The sequence below is a fragment of the Leguminivora glycinivorella genome, chromosome 7 (genome assembly GCF_023078275.1).
Source record: "Leguminivora glycinivorella isolate SPB_JAAS2020 chromosome 7, LegGlyc_1.1, whole genome shotgun sequence".
Taxonomy (NCBI): Eukaryota; Metazoa; Arthropoda; class Insecta; order Lepidoptera; family Tortricidae; genus Leguminivora; species Leguminivora glycinivorella.
This window is the reverse complement of record NC_062977.1, coordinates 1,408,632-1,429,548: the sequence shown is the minus strand read 5'-3', so window position 1 is coordinate 1,429,548 and position 20,917 is coordinate 1,408,632. Positions and strand designations below refer to the sequence as shown.

The following is a 20,917-nucleotide window of genomic DNA, read 5'->3' as shown; positions in this document are numbered from 1 at the left end:
TTTAAAATTAAAACTTTATTATAAAATTAATATAAAATGCTGTATGAAAATACTTCCATAAATGTGTAACAAGTTACAACAGATACGTATAAACGAGTAGGTAGTTAGGTACCTACATAATTCATATATTAGCACTTTCCCGCCTACAGAGACCTGAGTATGTATAAAAAGTTAAAGGATTTTAGAAACGAATGAACTTTTATTTTACATTATTAAAATTTTAATATGTAAAACACTTGTAAAAATTGGGTCTATAACTAATTGTTAAGAAAGTGACTGGTATAAGTATTAATTAGGTACTATCAGCTGCAAAAGTGCACGGAGAAATTATGAATGAATTCATTGATAAATTCGCCATCCACTTTTGTAGCTGGTAGTACCTTTTAACCTAAATCAGAAATATTTATTGTTCAAATTGTGTAGGTACAGGAAGTAACACTAGGTACATTTTTCAGTGAGAGTATTAACAGTTTTACCCTTTTCGGGCATACAATGTATTTGCCTTAAACTAAAAGGCCTTTATAAGATATAGTTCATAATGGGGTTTGCCATGGCCGAGCTTTTACCTGAGTTTATCAACGTTCTATACGTTCTAACTGCTAAGAACGAAAAATAAAATCAGAATTTGGAAACCCGACGGTGACGCCATCTGTTAATTGCTTTAACTGGCCAACCCCATTCAACACCAATACATTATTTAAATATTATGTCCAAAATAAAATTTCCAAATAATCCAATATTTTAAATTTATATCACATTTTAAATTTCATTGTCATGATTTAAATTCATTTAAGTACAATCATACTTGAGCACTGGCAATTTCATTTATAATAATCAGAGATCGGACGGATTTGCGACATTCTTAGTGACTTACGGCCCAGCCACGACATTGGTCTAAGCGCGACAGCGGCGAGCGGCAGCCATACGTGCGAATGAAAAGCCCCATCGCTAGCTGTGTCTCGCTTCAATGTATGGCTGCCGCTCACCGCTGTCGCGATTAGACCAATGTCGTGACTGAGCCGTTACGTCATTTTAGTGACTTTTAGTATGAAATGACGCACAAAAATCCGATCTCTGATAATAATACATAATTAGAAATACAACACCAACAATACTTAAGAGCGACTAGTATCACAGGACTGGCGACTCAAGACGAAACTGGGCAACCGCCAAAAACTGCCTATGAAATAGATACAAAAGTTGTTGGAAACTTATTTTGACAAGTTAATGTACGGTCGAGTTCAAACACCTTTACAAGCCAACATGCCAAAAATATATTTACATGTCTCTATGGGCCACTTGCACCAACGAAAATGAAGGGTTAACCCATCATTTTATATAGAATTTGACAGATTGCAGCCCAATATCCCTGAGTTAAGTGGTTGGTGCAAGTGGGTCTATGACAAATAACTGGCCCCATAGCCGACTGGCATTTCTGCGACGCGAAACGCCATCGCCACCGAAACGCCGCAGAAATGTACCGTTTGTGCTTTCGGCTACAAACACAATATTAGTTTGTAAAAATGTTTGTGAACTCGACTGTACATATATCAATCAACATAGGTATACAATATGTTTTTAATTCATATTGTTATAGTAGTTAACACTTTCGAAACCGGGCTCTACGCGGCGCTACGACATTTTCGCTACATACGGGGAAACCCATGTAATCGGCTACGCTTCTACGAGCGGTGTGCCCGACAGTCGGGTTCTTGGTAGCGAAAGTGTTAAGATCCACACTCAATAGCTGGGTTAGGGTTGCAAATAGAAAAAAAAACAAATGTTTTTTTTTTTTCAGAATTATGAAAAAAACCAAGGACCATGGTTTTTTTTTTCAGATGAACAAATAATACGACAATAACGGTTTTTCGTGATTTGTAACGTTTCCATAACAATAACGTACATTTTAATTCGATAAACATTCAGTATACAAACATTTATTCGGGAATCCCCGATGCAGCGTGGAGCGTGGAGAGGCGGTGGTGTTGCCAACCAGTAAATATCGATAACTACTAACTACAGATTGTGTACCTAAGTGTTAGTTTTATAAAACCAGAAATTAAAGTTATTAAATTAAATTTGTATAATAGTTAACATAAAGTCTAAAAACCCGCATAAAAGTATTAACTGTTCTGCAAATTTTAAGACTTCGACCTTTAGAAAAAAACATATTCCAGAAAAAACTGTTTTTTAACGTTTTTTTTTTCAAGCCAGAAAAAAACCGTTTTTTGCAACCCTAAGCTGGGTCCACAGAGAGCGAGGCACGTCGAGCGAGAGGCAATAATATATCCTTACGCGGCAAACGTGCTAGGTGCAGCACGAAAAATTAGACGTTTGCCGCGCGAGAATATTGCCTCGTGTTGCCTCGTTCTGTATGGACTAACATTGTATGAAGAAGCGGTCGCCCCGTTTCTCTAAAAATAACGAAGGAACACAACACACAGCCTTCACGGTTTAGGCGGAATAATTATGAGATGATTATAAATGCTTAAAACTGAGGTAGTGTCGATTGTTGCTTCGTGTTATATCTGTCTTGTTATACGTTAAAGTTTGCCATTTGCCTGCCAATATCGATTTTGATACCACAGACTGTGCAAGGGTCACTTTATACATCAAAATTAAATGATGATGATTACTTAACAGTTGCATAGTCAGCTTTTGATTTGACTTTATGAAACTATGCATTTTGACCAGGTTGTCGAAGATTTCAAAGGGTTAACTGTTTGTTTAGTTTTTATACATTATCAATAGGTAACTCAACTATATGATTATATGATAAGACATTGAAGTTTTGAATACGTACGTATTGCGATTATTTCTTTGGCACACCAACTTAACTTTGTTTTAAAAACTTCTTTAACTTATGTGCATATCTAGTCATATAAAATGGTAACTTCAGCTAAAGTTAACTAGTCGGATATTAAGTTTAAACATACTTTAGCTTACGAACTAATCAATTATTATGCTTAATACGAATAAGGATTTCTTAGATTAATTAAAATAATGCTCAATATTTGTGAGCATCAAAGCGTAATTGTTTTCAAGACTCATACAATGTGTAATCTAAAAATACTAGAGCTGAACATCTGTCGCCTAATATTAATTATCAATTGATCTAAATATGTAATTGATTATAATAAATAAATAAATTATTTGCAAAATTGATTATTATCAAAGTCACAACTCAAACATTACATAATAAGATTAATAAGCCACCCGAAGGGCAAGTGAAATTCAATCCAACTCTCGAAGATATTATGTCAATAACATTTGAACAGTTTTATATGTGTACATATATACATATAAAACTGCCATTTTAATGAAAAATTTCGAAGATAGCACCATTACTTCCAGTTTTTCTTAGACTTTACTCCTCTTCTTTGAAAGTCTTATATGGAAAGAGAATCGTGGAATGGAAAGGAACGTATAGATTATATGAGTCTTCTCTTCCACATCGACTCTTACCCCCATATTCATAAATCACTAAAGTTATCAAGCCGATAAAGTTCGTTTGTCCCTTTCTATCACACCAATACGTCGGAAAAGGACAAACGAACTTTATCGGCTTGATAACTTTAGTGAACGTTTATGTTATGAATAAGGGGGTTAACCTCCAAAGTCCCGAGTCCCTTTAAAAAGAACTTTAAACGCAACAACAGGTGTGGGTCTTACGGCCCAGCCACGACATTGGTCTACGCGCGACAGCGGTGAGCGGCAGCCATATGTGCGAATGAAAAGTCCCATCGCTGTGTCTCGCTCCAATATATGGATTTAGTTCATCGCTCGGTGACAAACTATAACTTGCTCACGCTATCATCGCGTCTCTTTTATTTACACGGGAGCGACTATCTTTCGGTCGTTTCTATCGCCGATGGCTTTTGGCGGGACCAGTGCCTTACGGCCCGGCCACGACATTGGTCTAAGCGCGACAACGGTGAGCGGCAGCCATATGTGCGAATGAAAAGTCCCAACGCTGTGTCTCGCTCCAATGTATGGCCGCCGCTCACCGCTGTCGCGCTTAGACCAATGTCGTGGCCGAGCCGTTAGGAGCAACTACTAGAATTTGGAGCTTTGCTGCATAGGTTTAGGGTTCCCATCAGCGTCTTCAACCAACCCCGGATGCAGGTACAAATGCTTGTTGAACCCCCAGCTCTCGACTGTAGTCGTGGCGGCGTGGCAACGTCGCTTCAGAGCTTCGTGGATCAGCTGAAATAGCAGCACGGCAAAGTGGCTTGAAAAATAGTATTTGGAACTTTACTGCATAGGTTTAGGGCTCCCATCAGCGTCTTCAACCAACCCCGGATGCAGGTACAGATGCTTGTTGAACCCCCAGCTCTCGACTGTAGTCGTGGCGGCGTGGCAACGTCGCTTCAGAGCTTCGTGAACAAGCTGGAATAGCAGCACGGCAAGGTGGCTTGAAGAATAGTATTTGGAACTTTACTGCATAGGTTTCGGGTTCCCATCGGCGTCTTCAACCAACCCCGGATGCAGGTACAGATGCTTGTTGAACCCCCAGCTCTCGACTGTAGTCGTGGCGGCGTGGCAACGTCGCTTCAGAGCTACGTCAACTAGCTGGAACAGTTCCAGCACGTGGTGATCGTGGGCGTGGGATGCGAACACTGAGCAGAGCGCCTGCTTGTACCAGGAGCCCTTGTTGTCTCCCTCGTTGCGGGGGGAGACGAAACCTGAAAATGAACCTTATTTTAACACTTTCGCAATTAAGAAGCAGCCTGTAATTTTGCTCGAATGCCGGAGAACCCGCTGGGCGGGTTGTCGCCATACAAGCGGGCGATCGGTTTCTGACTTAGTGCGCAATTTATGGCTGGTAGTGAATGTGTTAATTCGGGAAAAGAAATCGTGTCTGATTTCCTAAGCCCTGGAGACACCAGATACTATGATTAAGTCCGTTTTCACATTATCCGATCCGATATCGGATTTCAATGGAAAAAAATCCAAGATGGCGTCTGTAATGTATGGGATATCGGTCCGACATCCGATATCGGATCGGATAATGTGAAAACGCACTAACGTCTCAGCATTTACTACCATGAATAAAGCTGAGGATAGGACAGGACAAACTATGGATAAACGCAAATAGAGATCACCAAAGTGCTACAGGTCTACAGGATAGATATGAACTTCAGCAATAGCAAGGTCCACACAGAGCAAGGCACGTCGCGAGGCAATGTGCACGTAGACGTGCCTCGGCCGAGAAAGGTCACTCTGCCGTGAAAAAAAAAAACACACGCATTGCCTATGCCGAGGCGCGTTCCCATATCACGTTTATTAAAGACACACACGGGTCGAACGCGATAAAATAACATAAAAATGTTTACCTATTGTCTAACGTTTCGACCAGGTTGCACTAACCGTGATCGCGGAAGACTAACGCCCCAGCGAAATGTGTACAAAACGCGAGAACTTAGTGTCATATCACGTTAGCAATGCTCTGTATGGACCCGGCTAATGATGAAAATAAATTCCCCGCCCGACCTGGAGCAGGTCATGAAACAACGCGTTTTACGAAATATCATATCATAATGCTAAGTTCCTTCCTGGTGGCCTAGCGGTAAGAGCGTGCGACTTTCAATCCGGAGGTCGTGGGTTCGAACCCCGGCTCGCACCAATGAGTTTTTCGGAACTTATGTGCGAAATGTCATTTGATATTTGCCAGTCGCTTTTCGGTGAAGGAAAACATCGTGAGGAAACCGGACTAATCCCAATAAGGCCTAGTTAACCTTCGGGTTGGAAGGTCAGATGGCAGTGGCTTTTGTAAAACTAGCGCCTTCGCCATATCTTGGGGTTAGTTGTCAAAGCGGACCCCAGGCTCCCATGAGCCGTGGCAAATGCCGGGATATCGCAAGGAGATGATGCTAAGTTTCTACCTGGCAGCGTGGAGTGAGCGATGAGTGTATCGGAGTAGCTAATACGTCCGCAGCTGCGGTCGGTAAAGTTGAACACGTCTGTCATCACTCCTGCTACTTGTTCCGTTATACGAGGGACGTTCAAAAAGTAATGGGAATGGATATGTTCCTGTATCTTCATTTAATTTTTCTTAACTTGTCCATGTAGCAGTACTCATTAAAGTGAAATTGCATAATTCGAATTTTTACTACTTTCATTTGTATTTCTTTGATATGTAAATAATTGACACAAGGTAGAGATGTGGCCTCGCTCTGCATTTTCTATCGCATGTATAACGGGGAGTGCTCCGAGGAATTGTTCGGATTAATCCCTACCGCTTCTTTCCGCCATCGCCCTACGCGACAACATTTCCATCGTCATCATCTAGATGGCTGGCAGTCCTCAACTGTGCGTTTCTCCAGAAACTTCCTGCCCCGCACAGCTAAACTGTGGAATGAATTGTCGCCTGCGGTATTTCCGGACCGATGCGACCTTCAAATCTTCAAGAAAAGAGCGTACACCCATCTTAAAGGCCGGCAACGCACCTCCAACACCTCTGGTGTTTCGGGTGTCCATGGGCGGCGGTGATCGCTTACCATCAGGCGACCTGTCTGCTCGTTTGCCTCCTATCCCATAAAAAAAAAAAAAAAAAAGGTGGGGGATGAAAATTTTCAGTAAAATAAGAGCATGTTTTCATGAATATTTGACATGTCGTGAGTTCATTTCTGACATGAATATCAAAAATAATCATACTTTAAATTAAAGCTGGGTTTATCCTTTGTTAGTAACATCAATAAAAAAAGTTCGTATAGATACATTTTCAAACGGTATGGTATCCAAAAAAACTCTAGGTGCTGTTTTGGGTCATGTTCACGATTTTTACAGATTATCACGAAAATTGAGAATATAGATTGGAAACAAAATTACGTTAGTATTAAAGAAGAACATACAATCATTTTAATATTAAAAAAATGATTAGTTACAATAAGAACATTTTAAACAAACAAATAATAATGTTTTTGGCCTTCAAAATGACAGTCGACAGGGCCGAACCCTCAAATTGCCGAGGGTGCTGCTCAAGTTTGACATGGTATTTAGACTACCGTTAAGATTTTAATTTTTAAAGGGGGCAAAAAAATAATAATTGAAAAAATTAAATATGTAAATAAATCACAAAAGAGTTGCTTTTAATTATAAAAATATAAGGATACTTACATTCTTATGTTTTAATACTCATCCTCTTTATTCATTTTAATTCTTAGGCTAGGTTTTATAATATGATTATAAAAGTAAAATACAAAACCACATACAAAACAATACAAAATATATAAACACATTATAAAAAACCTAACCTAGGGTGCCGCCAGCAGCGGGGCAGGGCCCAAGCTGCCGGTGGTTAGGGCTGCAGAGAGAGGAACTACTACTAATACTCATTATTATTACTTATTGAACGCCCCTCGTATATGTATAGTGTATAAGATCTGTATGTGTGCCTCCTTTAGACTTGTAGTGTAACTTCTGCTTACATCTTAGAACAAATTAAATTATTCTCATTTGAAAATATTTTAATTTGTATTTTTAAGTAGTAACACTACTATTATACTATAAACATTAAATAAATGTCATATACAAAGAAAAAGTGACCAAGGCCTCCAAGTGTTCCGAGCTGGAATCGAACCAGCGTACTCCGTTAACCGGACGGATGCCTGTAAAACCACTCGGCCATCGGATCACGAAAGCAAGGGTCGAAACCTACATACCTGGCAGCGTGGAGTGAGCGATGAGTATATCGGGGTAGCTACGTCCGCGGCTGCGGTCGGTAAAGTTGAACACGTCTGTCATCACTCCTGCTACTTGTTCCGTTATCTATAGTGTCTCCACTATAAGATAGGATCTGTATGTGTGCCTACGCGAGACTCATAGTGTAGTGTAGTGTGTGTCGGTGTTTTACAGGTTGCACTACGGGGAGTGTGCTCTTGAGCATTTCTCCTTTTTTGCCACTTTTATGAAGTGTAATATTTTTGAAAAAAAAAATGCTATTTCTACTCAGAATTACTAGCTTTGTCAATCCTAGTAGTTAAAAAAATTGTCCCATACGATTTTTCTTAATTTGTTACCATTTTCCGTACATGTTGTATGGGGTAACAAAAGAGGAAAGTAACAAAAATGTATGGAAATTCTGGGACACTTTTCGTCTCCCAGTGAGATTGAAAGTACTCGTGATTCTGAGTACAATTGACCTAAAATTCACTAAAACAATCAAAATTTTTTTATTGGCAAAAAAAAAAGAAATGCTAAAGAGCTACACGAGCTTATTCCACCGTCCCCATTCTACCATCAGACTCTTAGACGCACGGCCGATTTCTATCCTTACTTGGTAGATATTGGAAGCGCTTTGCTCTTTCAGGGTGTCCACTACTAAACCCAAAAAAAATTCCCTGACTTTTCTCTGACTTTCCATGACCATTTAAGAAAATTTCCCTGACCAAATTTTCATTCAACTATTTACCACTTTTGCTTAGAGTTGCAAAAAAACGGTTCTTTTTCTGTCTTGAAAAAAAAAAACCTGAAAAAATAAGTTTTTACCGTATCTCAAAAAGGAAAAACGGAATCCTTATAGGATCACTCGTGCGTCTGTCTGTCCGTCTGTCACATAATTTTTTTTTTCTGGAATATGTTTGTTTTCTAAAGTACGAAATATTAAAATTTGCAAGGCAGTTCATACTTTTGTGCCTAAGGTTAACTATTAAACTTTAATTTTTGGTTTTATAAAACTAAAGTAAACCAAATCTGTAGTTGGTAGTTATCGCCATATACTTTTGGCTATACCAGTGCCGGCCCGTGCATCAGGGTAGAGCGAGTTTGAGTTTCGGCGCCCTTAGTATTTACCATACCAAAAAAACTCGCGAGCGCAGCGAGCGCGAAATTTTTTCCCCTTTTATACGTCCCTAGGGCTGATAGTAGTTATTATGTATATAACATAGGCAACAAAATGGAGTACCTAGTCTATCAGAGCAGAGTAGTTATGTGCAAGTTGCGGAATGTTTCCAAAAAAATCTTAAATTTCATGAAAAATTCACGCAACTTTCACGAAAAATAAAGGGAATTTAAATTCATGAAATGAAAAATAGTAAACGCGAGCGAAGCGAGCGCGAAGTTTTTTCTTTGTTGTCAGCGTCGGGATGCCCATTTAGGTTTTTTGCCACTACATGCCTTTAGGTTAGGGTTGCAAATAGAAAAAAAACCAAATGTTTTTTTTTAGAATTGTGAAAAAAACCGAGCACCATGGTTTTTTTCTAAATATGGTTTTTTTTTTCAGATGAACAAATAATTCGACAATAACGGTTTTTCGTGAATTGTATTGTAACGTGTTTCAATAACAATAACGTACATTTTAATTCGATTAACCCACTTGGTCCGACCAGGTGTTATAACACCGCCTGTTCCTTTTTCAAATTTGAACTATATAAATACATATCTACAGCTCAATACAGAGTCAGCAAAAAAATAGTTTTAGGTGTATCTGGGTTAACATTCGGTATACAAACGTTTATTGGGGAATCCCCGATGCGGCGTGCAGCGTGGAGAGGCGGTGGTGTTGCCAACAGAAAATAGTGATAACTACCAACTACAGATTTCGTAAATGTTACTTTTATAAGACCAGAAATTAAAGTTATTTGATTAAATTCGTTTAATAGTTAACATTAAGTCTAAAAAACCGTATGAAAGTATTAACTGCTTTGCAAATTTTGAGATTTTGTACATTAGAAAAAAAACATACTCCAGAAAAAAAACTGTTTTTTTTTTCAAGCTAGAAAAAAAACCGTTTTTTTGCAACCCTACTTTAGGTTTCCAAGTGTTTGAAGTTCTCTCATCGTCATGCTTATCATCTTCCTATGCTCCTTTGACTCGTACAAATTGCGCCTCTATGTGACGTTTTGCGCCATTAGCTCTATGAGGAACTCCGCTTTGGATTGTCAGATAGATACTTACCGCCTTATTCATAAACGTACTTTAAAGTTATCAAGACGATAAAGTTCGTTTGTCCTTTTCTATCACACTAATACGTCGGAAAGGGACAAACGAACTTTATCAGCTTTATGGCCGGCAACAGACAGTCTTAAAAATTCATAATCTTAAAAAAAAATTGTATGTAAATTGACACTGATAGATCTGTCAGTGTCAGTTTGCATACATATTGCATAAATATTTTTTTAAGATTATGAATTTTTAAGACTGTTGCCGGCCTATGACTTTAGAGCACGTTTATGAATAAGGGGGGTTAGAATTTGGACAGCGACGTAACTTTGTCTTTGTCGTTTTCACATCGCCCTAACAGAAGCACCTACCTTATGAATGTTGTATGTACATGGTGACATTGTGGGGCAACTTTCCAGTTAATCTGAATCACAATAACTGAATTTATTCCCGACCCCCTTCGCCATTTTGGAATATGTGGGTAGGGCACGCAATGTAAAAAAAAATGTGGATTTTTCCTCATTTACGATTTTGGGCCGGATAAATTAAGGTCAGCTAGAGCATGAAGATATCTCTCATTAGCAATCACTAGGATGGGGGCCAGGTACTATACTTGTCATGAAGTCTAAAGAGACAATTTTAAGTGGCCTTAAAATCACTACCGGGAATCCATCTTTGCTGTCATGGATGTGGCCAACCCAAGAAATCATATTATTTTTTCAATACTTTTTGATTTTTTTCTTGGTGCCAAGTTTTTCCCTGACCTCCAAATCATTTCCCTGACTTTCCCTGACTTTCCATGACCACTATGAGCTTCCCTGACTTTTCCCTGACTTTCCCTGACTTTCCAGAAAGTGGACACCCTGTCTTTTCTTATGCGCACTGCCAAGGAGTGGAATTCCTTGCCGGCGGCTATACTTCCGAGCTCATATAACCCGGCAACCTTCAAATCAAGAGTGAACAAGCATCTTCTGGGCGAGCTCTCTCCATCGTAGGGCACGTCTTTGCCTTTGGATAGTCTGTGGCCAAGAGTAAGCCCATTATAATAAAAAAAAAAAATCTGCTTATTACCTGGCAGGGTGGAGTGAGCGATGAGTATATCGGAGTAGCTACGACCGCGGCTGCCGGTGTCACGCGCCTCAGCGTCGTCGGTAAAGTTCGATACGTCTGTTATCACTCCCTGCAACTCAGGCGGCAACTTTCTACCGCTGGCAAAAAAAAATAGTGACTATAAATATAAGCATCTCTTTTTTAATTAATCTTAGTGTAATATTGTTTTCGGTTACCGCGATAGTTATACTCATGAAATAAAACACTCATGTAATTTTTCCTCAGTCACCCGTTGACCACGAACGCTGTAAAGAGTTCGAAACGTCGGGATGAATTTTAAATTCATTATACGCGATTTAATCCGTTCCCATAATTTTAATCTTAGTGTAATAAAACTATGGAAACGGATTATATCACCCGTTGACCACGAACGCTGTAAAGTGTTCGAGACGTCGGGATGAATTGTAAATTCATTATACGCGATATAATCCGTTTCCATAGTTTTATTTCATGAGTAACTATCGCGGTAACCTAATACAATATTAACCTTAGTGTGTCACTGCTATTGTCCGTATCTCAGTCAGTCAGTCAGATAGTAAACCGCAAATCATCTTGTGGTTTGTTACTAAGACGATACGGTAGGGGTCAATTCTCCATACAAACGCTCTCGACTATTTCCTCCCCGGTTTTGAAGATAGAGCAATGATTTTTTCAACTCAGATTGTTATTATTTTTATCTGTGTCGGACCGTTTTGATTTTTTTGATATTCTGCTTTTTAAAGATTCTAGAGCCAATCAAAAAATTCCAAAAACGGCCTTTTTCATTGTGGCGCAAAAAAAGGTGTGATACTGAAGATTGGTAACAATTAACCAAAAAAACTAAACGGTCCGACATAGATTATTTTATTGTTATTCAGATTCTCAAATTTCGTTCCGATTGATTAAGTTTTGAAGGAGGAAAGAGTCGAGAGCGGAACCTCGATTTTAAAGATTTTTTTGAAATATCTTTGACTGAGTTGTTCTTAATGGACAATTTTTTTTCGATAAATCTAGTTAATAACACTTGTATATTTAACTAAAATTCCCAAGTTGAAAGGGGGGCTCCTTTCCATTTTAGCATTTTCGCTACCGTATCCTCTTAAGTGTTCATTAATAAAATGTTTATTCCTGAGTTATCGTTTTCCGCATAAGGAAACCATTTCTACTTGAAGACGGAGTACGGAATCGCAGTGATGCACCGTACTTGTATCTATCTTGGGCGGTTCGGATATTACGAATAACACACCTTTATTTAGTGGCTCGTGATAGTCGTGATATGTTCATGATATTGTGTTGCGTAACACGTCATGAAAATTACTCGCACGAGTGCTACAAAAAGGAAACTGAGGCTTTCCGGCACATGTGGCACATTAGTCAAATTTGAATTCCACCAATTATTTTCAAATAGTCTAGACCATGGTGGTAAATAAATGATCTGCCATATTATGGGTTAAAGGTTAAAGCTAAGGGCCAGTTGCATCAACCACATTTGACAGACACATGATCGTCACGCAGCAGATGTCTATGGAGCTTCCCATTCAATATTAACGAACGCTTTAACGGTGACAAACGGGGATGCAACCGGCCCTAAGTCTCACAACAGTTTTGTAAGGACATCACTAGTCGACGCCCCCATCCCTACGCATCGCTTCCAAGATGGCGTCAGAACACTGTCGCGTCGCTTCGTATCGATTGTCATTGATCTTGTGACTTAAGCTATATAGGAACATACTACGAGGACGCGACCGATCAGTGTGCACGGTCTTCGGGACGTGGCTTCGGCTGACCAAAACATCCAGCGAGCCAGATTTCGATCGGACGTCCGTGCGCTCAAGGCCACGTCCACGACCGACAGTTTGCACGGTTAAATGTATATCCATTGTCAAGATCCGCGTCAGCGGTCGCGCGACGGCGGACGTCCGCGTAATATGTTCCTAGCTTTACTCTTGTATTTTGGGATACCGTTCAATAAACTGTATGATTAAGAGGGGGTAGAGCAGGGAGAATTTTCAGAATCTGTCAAATTACCCCATTACACACACAAACACCCTTCACTCACACTACCTCAATTTACTGTGAAAGGTCAGTGACCCTTAATTTTTTTCAAGAGTGTTATTTTGAGTTTGTAGTCAACTACTGACCTCCTTTGAGAAATTAAAACTGTAAAAAAGGTAGCATACAAGAAGACAGAGAAAAAATACGCATCATCTAGCTTTCCTTCTCTGTTCATGTCTCATGTGACTTAAATTTACCTAAATATGTAGATAACGTTCCTTATTCAATTGATTGTTTATCTAGGTGTATTTCAAATTACTTTGCACTTCATTTTGCGTTACTTTTCTATACTTAGATTAAAAATCGTCAGCCTGCCTATCCCCGCAAACATTATTCAAAGACGTGTGTGAAGGGCTAAAGGCCGATACCTCCAGGCAGACAATTATGGTCGCGTGATAAATGATAAAACATCAGCCCTATCACACTATTTGTAAGTGCGATAGGGACGGCCCGATGTTATACCATTTATCGCGCGACCATGATTGCCCTGCCGGTCTTCGGAGGCCTGTGCTGTGCATTACGTATATGCGGGGTGTATTAAAGACTAACAGATAGGTACTTTATTCTTTTTAGTCGTTAGGTTTTTTATCAATTTATCATTTATTTTGATACAAAAATAAAGTATGTGTATAAAATAAAAACCTAATGAATAGAGTACACCTAACAGCAGTCATGTCAGAGACACAAAGAAAGACAGGGAATATCGACGCATATCTTATCTCTTGATCTTACCCAATTTCCGAGTTCCTTCTCTTAATTTCAGTTCCTTGAGTTGAAAATGTTGAAACTCATACTTAGTATTAAATAAACCACAAATACATATAAAAATCACAATATAATTTTAAATTATGGTTTAGGCCCTGTACCAGTTGCAGTCGCCACGTCTGTAAAGCCCCTTGTAGTTTCTTTTAAATGGCTAAATACCTAGATGTCATGTCATACACATCTGTGATGTACCTAACTGAAAATTAAAAAACATCGCTCAGAGATAAGGTTCAAATTAGCATGGAAAAAATACAGTGCAGTCAAAATACCATCAAAATACGAAAAAGCATATGTCAATGTCAATATCACTGCCGTATGCCGTATTTCAGGCCATAAGGGCTGTTTTCTCAAATATGAAAAAATCTCAAAAGCAGAACTTTAAATAGTATTTTATGCAACAGGCGTTTAAAGGAGATCAAAAAAGACGAGTGGCGTGGGTAACAATTTGAGGCGAAGCCGAAAATTGTTATTAAGACGGCACGAGTATTTTTTGACTCAGTTAAACACCGTTGCATACAATACTTTTTCTACGACCATGCACTTAGTTTTTAATAGGTTTCTTGAATAACTTTCGTGAAATTCACATTGTTTCCTGTATTTTGACGCAAAGGTTTGCACTGTCAGCTCAGCTGCCCAAAGCCTTCCCGCGCACGCGCGCCGTATCGTTATAAGGCGTTGCCATGGTTACAGAGTCAAACAATGCGTTTTCAGTTTTTTTCGATAGTGCGCACGCGCGGAAAGCCGGCGGACACTGGCTTTGGGGAATAGACTTTTATGTAGGGTTTTAAAGATCTATGCACGACCCTGTAAATGACGAATAATAGTTCGGGAGTAGAAAAAAGACTTTCTAGGAAAATTATTTTGAACTTGATAGGTAGAAACAATTTTTAAAAGTTGTACAAAAAAATCTGAACTAAGTTTATAACTATATAGTTCATATGAAAAGCATTTTTTATCTTAGATTGCATATTTTATATGCATATTATCGTAACGAATTTTCTTTCAAATAAAAAGAGAATTATTAGAATAGGTTGACGGTGTCTACCGTAAACTGGGGTTACATTGACCAATTTGGGAATTTAAACTTCTCTAGCTTCTACATTTAATGGGTATTTTTACCCATTAAATGTAGGAGTTAGAGAAGTATAAATTCCAAAATTGGTCAACGTAACGTAACTAAGGAAGAAAAAAAATGGGACTTTTTCAGTCTTTTCCTGCTAAAAATCTAAAAAGGTAACAAAATAAGTGATATCAGGATTATTGTTTTCTGTCACGATGCCTGCACGTATGAAATGTTTCTTTTTAACCCAGTGGTTGACTGGTAGAGAATGCCTTAAGGCATTATGTCCACCATTTGTACTTATTTTTTTATGTGCAATAAGGAATAAATAAATAAATAAATAAAATAATGTACGCAGAAAAAAACGGTGTGATCAAACATAAACTGACATTGGGGTTACTTTGATACACTATATATTTTTTTAATGATAATCGAATGCAATCCCTTACAAAAGTATTTTATGTCAAGAAAAGATAAAAAAAAATGGTTCGCAGTCAAATATTACAACTCTTTAACGCTATTTTGGGGTTACTTTGATCAAGAATAAAAATTAACATCTTCGAAAAACCAACTTTATTTGCAATTATACCAATATTTATCACAAGAAGCGATCAAATTATCAGCCTCAACAAGTACCGTGACAAAATCAGACAATAATTAACTATGTGTCATTATGGTCAATGTTACCCCATGCAAGTGATCAAAGACACCCCACAGAGTAAATCATTAGTAGTAAATACCTAGTTTGACTTTATGATACAAAATTCAATACAATGGTATAGCTAAACACATTTCTGGCAACCTAATATTCACTGTGAACCTTTTACTTTAATACCCACTACGTTAGTTTAGAAGTTTATTTAAACATGAAAAATAGCAACAAACTATGCTTATATTTTGACACGTTATCCGCACTGCCCACGACCATACTTACTTATTCACCTCGTCAGAGCACCATCTAACTATAAAGGTTGGTTAAGGGTTATCATAATATGTGTAGATTTCATTACCGACCACTCATAACATATTAAATCCTTATTTTTTGGTAAAATAAATATAATACGCTCGTGACAGGTCATATTTTGTTCGCAATCCGAAAGAGTCAACCCTTTTCCCTATTCACCCCTTCCCGACCCTATTCACTCCAACGTTAGGGTGAGCGAAAATTACTAAATAAAACGACATATTTTCAAAGACAAACCGAAGTTCACACTGCCGGAAGATTTTTTGTGTAAAAAATTAGCATGGCACATATAAAAAAACTGCTATCGACGTTCAAAAGTCGGTTTTGGCCCTATTCACCATAAATTACGTTAGTTATACCCGTTCCGACCCCATGAACCCAAAATCTTCAGAAAACGATGTACTATGTAGCCCAATTTTAATTTGGTATTTTGGAGGTAACTAGTAAAAATAATTTAGTTTTACAATTGTGCGAAAATAGATTCTCATTTGGCCGGTTTTTTTAACCTGGCCTGGTGGCCTAGTCTAGTGGTAATAACGTTAGCTGCGTAAGCTGAAGACCCGGGTTCGATTCCCGGCTCAGCCACCGTGGGCCTTGTCGTTTTTTCTTTCGTGTATGATATCTATTTCAATATTATGTATGTATACTATGTATGTGAACACTTTATTGTACATAAGACAAGTTAGGACATAAAAATACAGTATAGTTATGATGTACAAAGGCGAACTTATCCCTATAAGGGATCTCTTCCAACCTTTGAGCGAATTGAAAATTTAAAAAGTAAAAACTTGAAAAAGAACAAATCAAAAATGATTCAATAAAATAATTTTATTTCTTCCCTAGTTGTATAGTTTCATACTTATGATTTTTATTTTAAAGTAATCCGTCTATATTATAGCAACCATGGGTGATTTTTGCGGACTTAAGTAGAAACGTGGAGGGAGACAGAAGTGTGATTAACATTTCTAAGTGTTAATTTCTTGTATCTAGTCTAACTACGAAGCAATACATTGACGTATAAATTGCGTCCATATACAGAGAGGTCATTCATAAAAATACCACTTTAGGTAAGTTATATATATTTTATACAATGTGACAAGCATTGACCACACATCCCAATTCACCCCTCTTCCGACCCTAATCAGCCCCTTCGTAAACCTATTCACCCCTTTGCGACCCGATTCCCCCCATTCCTGATCCCATTCACCCCTCAGGCCGCGGATATTTATTCATCCCGTAAAAATTCCCCAACACAGTTGCATCGCTTTCTTCATGAAAATCATTATAAAAATGAAAATATGTCTTATGATTTTCTGTTATACATAAACTTTAGAAGTGTATACACATTCAAAAGGATAATGAACGATTAAAATGAGTCAAAATGCAATAAATTTGAACGTCAACTTTGACAGACATGAAACTGTAAATAAAAATGTGTGGCTTGCACATTTTCACTGTAATTTTAAATATGTAACACATTTTTTTTAGTAACATATTGTGTATAATACTTTTCACTCAACAGATAACTGTTATTGGCCTAATACTATGTAAAAAAAACCGGCCAAGTGCGAGTCGGGCTCGCGCACAAAGGGTTCCGTAGCAGCAAATATAATAAACCAATAACTTAACCAAAATTACAGTTAAATCAACCTATCTCAAAAACTATAAGAGATACTTTGATCAAACCAAAAATCGTTGAAAGAGTTAATTAGCATGCATCACCTCTATTTTTTTTAGAATTTTATACCCCGTAGTTATAAAAATAGAGGGGGGGGACATACTTTTTACGACTTTGAGAGCTGATATCTCAAAAACCGTTCACTTTAAGAAAAATGTTTTTTAGAAAACTTTATATCATTTTAAAAGACCTTTCCATTGATACCCCACACGGGTATGTACATCGAAAAAAAAATTTTCATCCCTCAGTTACATGTATGGGGGGCCCCACCCCCAATTCTTTTTTTTACTATTTAGTGTCATAATTTTGTAGCGGTTCATACAACACATATTCCCATCAAATTTCATCACTGTAGTACTTATAGTTTCCGAGTAAATCGGCTGTGACAGACGGACAGACGGACAGACGGACAGACGGACAGACGGACATGACGAAACTATAAGGGTTCCGTTTTTGCCATTTTGGCTACGGAACCCTAATACCTATGTAAGTTGAATATTTACGGCTGTTGTCCTAAATACCAATAATAATAATAAAAAAAAACATAATATATTATTTTCCTACTTTGATTGCGGAAAATAGAAGGAATATGTCAAGAAATATAATAACATTATATACCCCCGGAACCCTTTTCACCCCAAATTACGGTATTTATTAAATTGTCATTATGTAAAATGTCGGAAACTACGGAACCCTACACTGACGCGCTCTTGGTCGATTTTTCTTCTTAATGCTATGTAAGAGATAATATAAAATTACACCTCCCAATTTATAATAAGTTTTTTTTGCAAAAAAAATATTTATTGCTCTCCGAGATATTTCTAAAAACCCCTGACTCAATGGGGATACGACGTTTCATAATAGAGTTCCTATGATCACCTTTCTGCTCCATCATCAGATTAGCTCCATGATACCATAATATTGCATTGTCACTTGATTTACATATGTGTGCAAAATTTCAGCTCAATTGGAAACCGGAAAGTGGGTCAAATTTAGCTTCTACGTTTTGACTCAAACTAACATACCTACTAACAAGGCAAGTTGAATAAAAGCTTGTACCTATAAAGGCTTCTGATACTAGATTTGCAATAAGTTTACTTGTCATAATTTAAGAACAGATGAGACAGACATATCCAATGACACAAGTCTACTCTATACCGTTTTCGTGAAACTGTCAAATCACCTCATACAATTTACGGCTGTAAGGCAACCAGGTAGGGTTTATTATTGCACTTTAATTACATATTAATGATTTCTAGCCCGTAAGATATATATTTGCTTTAACAATGGATAGATATTTATGCGGGTGAAAGTGTAATTTAGGTTTTTATAAACAATCAAATATTTTTAAGCGACCCGATCAGATATGTATGCGGATAAGGACCCTCCCACATCTACCGTCTTGCGATCGTAGCGTCGGGCCAACTGTATGGCTAAGCCGCGCTGACGCGGCGTCTTTTTCCATACAGTTGGCCCGACGCTATACGCTCGCGAGACGCTAGAAAGAGAGACGATGTTTTTGCCGGTCACGGAGCATCACAAATTTTTGCCGGGAACATGTCGTCATATACTTATGGCCCACTATAGAAAATCAGATATTTTTGCACGGCTGTTTCATAGTCACCAGCTGGTGTTCCATGAATATTTGGTCTAGTTGAGTGGAGAAGTGCCATTCAAAACAAGCGCTTTGTAAACAACGATGTATTTAGGTGATTTATAATTATTATTGTTTTCAACTTACGGTTACGTGTTCGCGGTATGCACAGAGTAAATCTTTAATGAAATTGAGTAATTTTTTTATAATATACACAATTAAATTTGAACCAGAAGCACTATACCTATACCCGCTCGCATTCCCCTTTTTTCTATTCTAAGTAAGAATCAATTAATACGTATCTGAATATGTATGAATAAATTAAATTGTAATTGTTTACATACAACCTGTGAAGTTTGGTTGACAAAATTTGACATAGGTACTGTCATATATATTTTTAAAATGACGTACTGTTAATACCAGCGTAATGAAAATGTATTCCAATGAGTAAAACAAAACATGAAACTTTTTTCAATTTAACCGAACTAGAATGAAATCATTTATACTCATTCGGTTGTGTTCGTTATTTTCTTTAATAAATTTTTATTTATTTTTTATGCACAAGCCATACACCTTAAAATTTTAAATGAGATTGGATCTCCACCTGACATATTTGATTTACCCTATTTATTTGAGCACAGTTTTACACTGGTATGGTTTTTCGTGTACGTACACTATTTTCTGTCAAAATATTTGTCAAATTTAATTGTCAACGCGGAGCGACCGGCGACACGTCTGCCTCCGATGAGCCGCTCACGGCATCTCAGGGGCAGGAAACTTAGAAGAGGCCCCTTTTTGCATAGAAAGTGGCTACATCGTGTGAGTTTTTTGTACCAACATTTCTTAACTTGGTACTTTCAACTTGAGCTACTAGATGGCGGGGTCACTGAAATACGTTTCTAAAAAGTTTATATATGAAATATTCCATGTCAAGCACAGAACGTTTAACGTTATTTTGTAACAAAGATTTTTATTCATAAATTAAATTTTTACTGATAAGTTAAATATCAGTATTTTAGAATTATCATTATTAACATCTATTACTTATTACAAACAATGTCTGAATATGTCCAACGTAAAACGAAACGTTGGAAAACATGGCGTTACAAAAGTAATATTTTTATGTCAATTCAAATTCGAAATTGTGTTTTTGTTGATTTCTTGTTAATAATGAGTGAACCCGGCAGAAAAAAACGGTATTGCATTTTCGGCTGTGCGGATTTGGGTAAGTAAAGTAGTTTTTGATACATTTTCCATTTGCGTGGTATTTATTTCTTCATATATATATTGCGCTGTGATGCGGAGAAAAACAAAAATAGATTTAAGAGAGCTTTGTTCAAACACTACCTAGACAAAATTTAGATGCCTCATTTATTTGTGAACTACCTAACCATCATTGGCAATATACTTTTGTAGATCTGTATTCATTAAACAAACAAACAAAGCATTTATTGCAAACATATTACATGGGGGAGTAATATGACCCTGCAAGGGCGCAGCAATCTTACAACTACTTAATAGTAGGTATATAAATAAATTACAAATTAGGTTTTACAAGTTATTAGTAATACTGTAGATTCTTTAGAATTAAGCTACTTAATTTTATCATAATGGGTATTAATTAAACATTCTGTCATCAAAAAATTCTTGCAATGTATAGAAGGCTTTGTTAATTAGATATGTGTTAAGGGATTTTTTGAATAATTTAAGATTGTCTATTTATTTTATCGATTGAGGAAGTTTATTAAAGATTTTTATGCACATCATACCATGACAACGAATTATAATTATGTACCTTTAGACTCACCCAGATCCCACAGTCAAACTGTG

The 20,917-nt window shown here is 37.5% G+C and overlaps 1 protein-coding gene across 1 annotated transcript in view; it reads right to left on the bottom strand.

Moving 5' to 3' along the window:
• Window positions 1-3,589: 3,589 nt before the first annotated feature.
• LOC125228238 (caspase-7-like) overlaps window positions 3,590-20,917 on the bottom strand; it is a 34,539-nt gene continuing 17,211 nt past the window's right edge. Inside the window, exons 8-9 of the mRNA XM_048132733.1 lie at window positions 10,954-11,090; window positions 3,590-4,685 (exon numbers count right to left, since the gene is read on the bottom strand). Of these exons, the coding sequence (XP_047988690.1) occupies window positions 4,438-4,685; window positions 10,954-11,090 (385 nt within the window). The 3' untranslated portion in view covers window positions 3,590-4,437. The remainder of the gene's footprint in view (window positions 4,686-10,953; window positions 11,091-20,917) is intronic.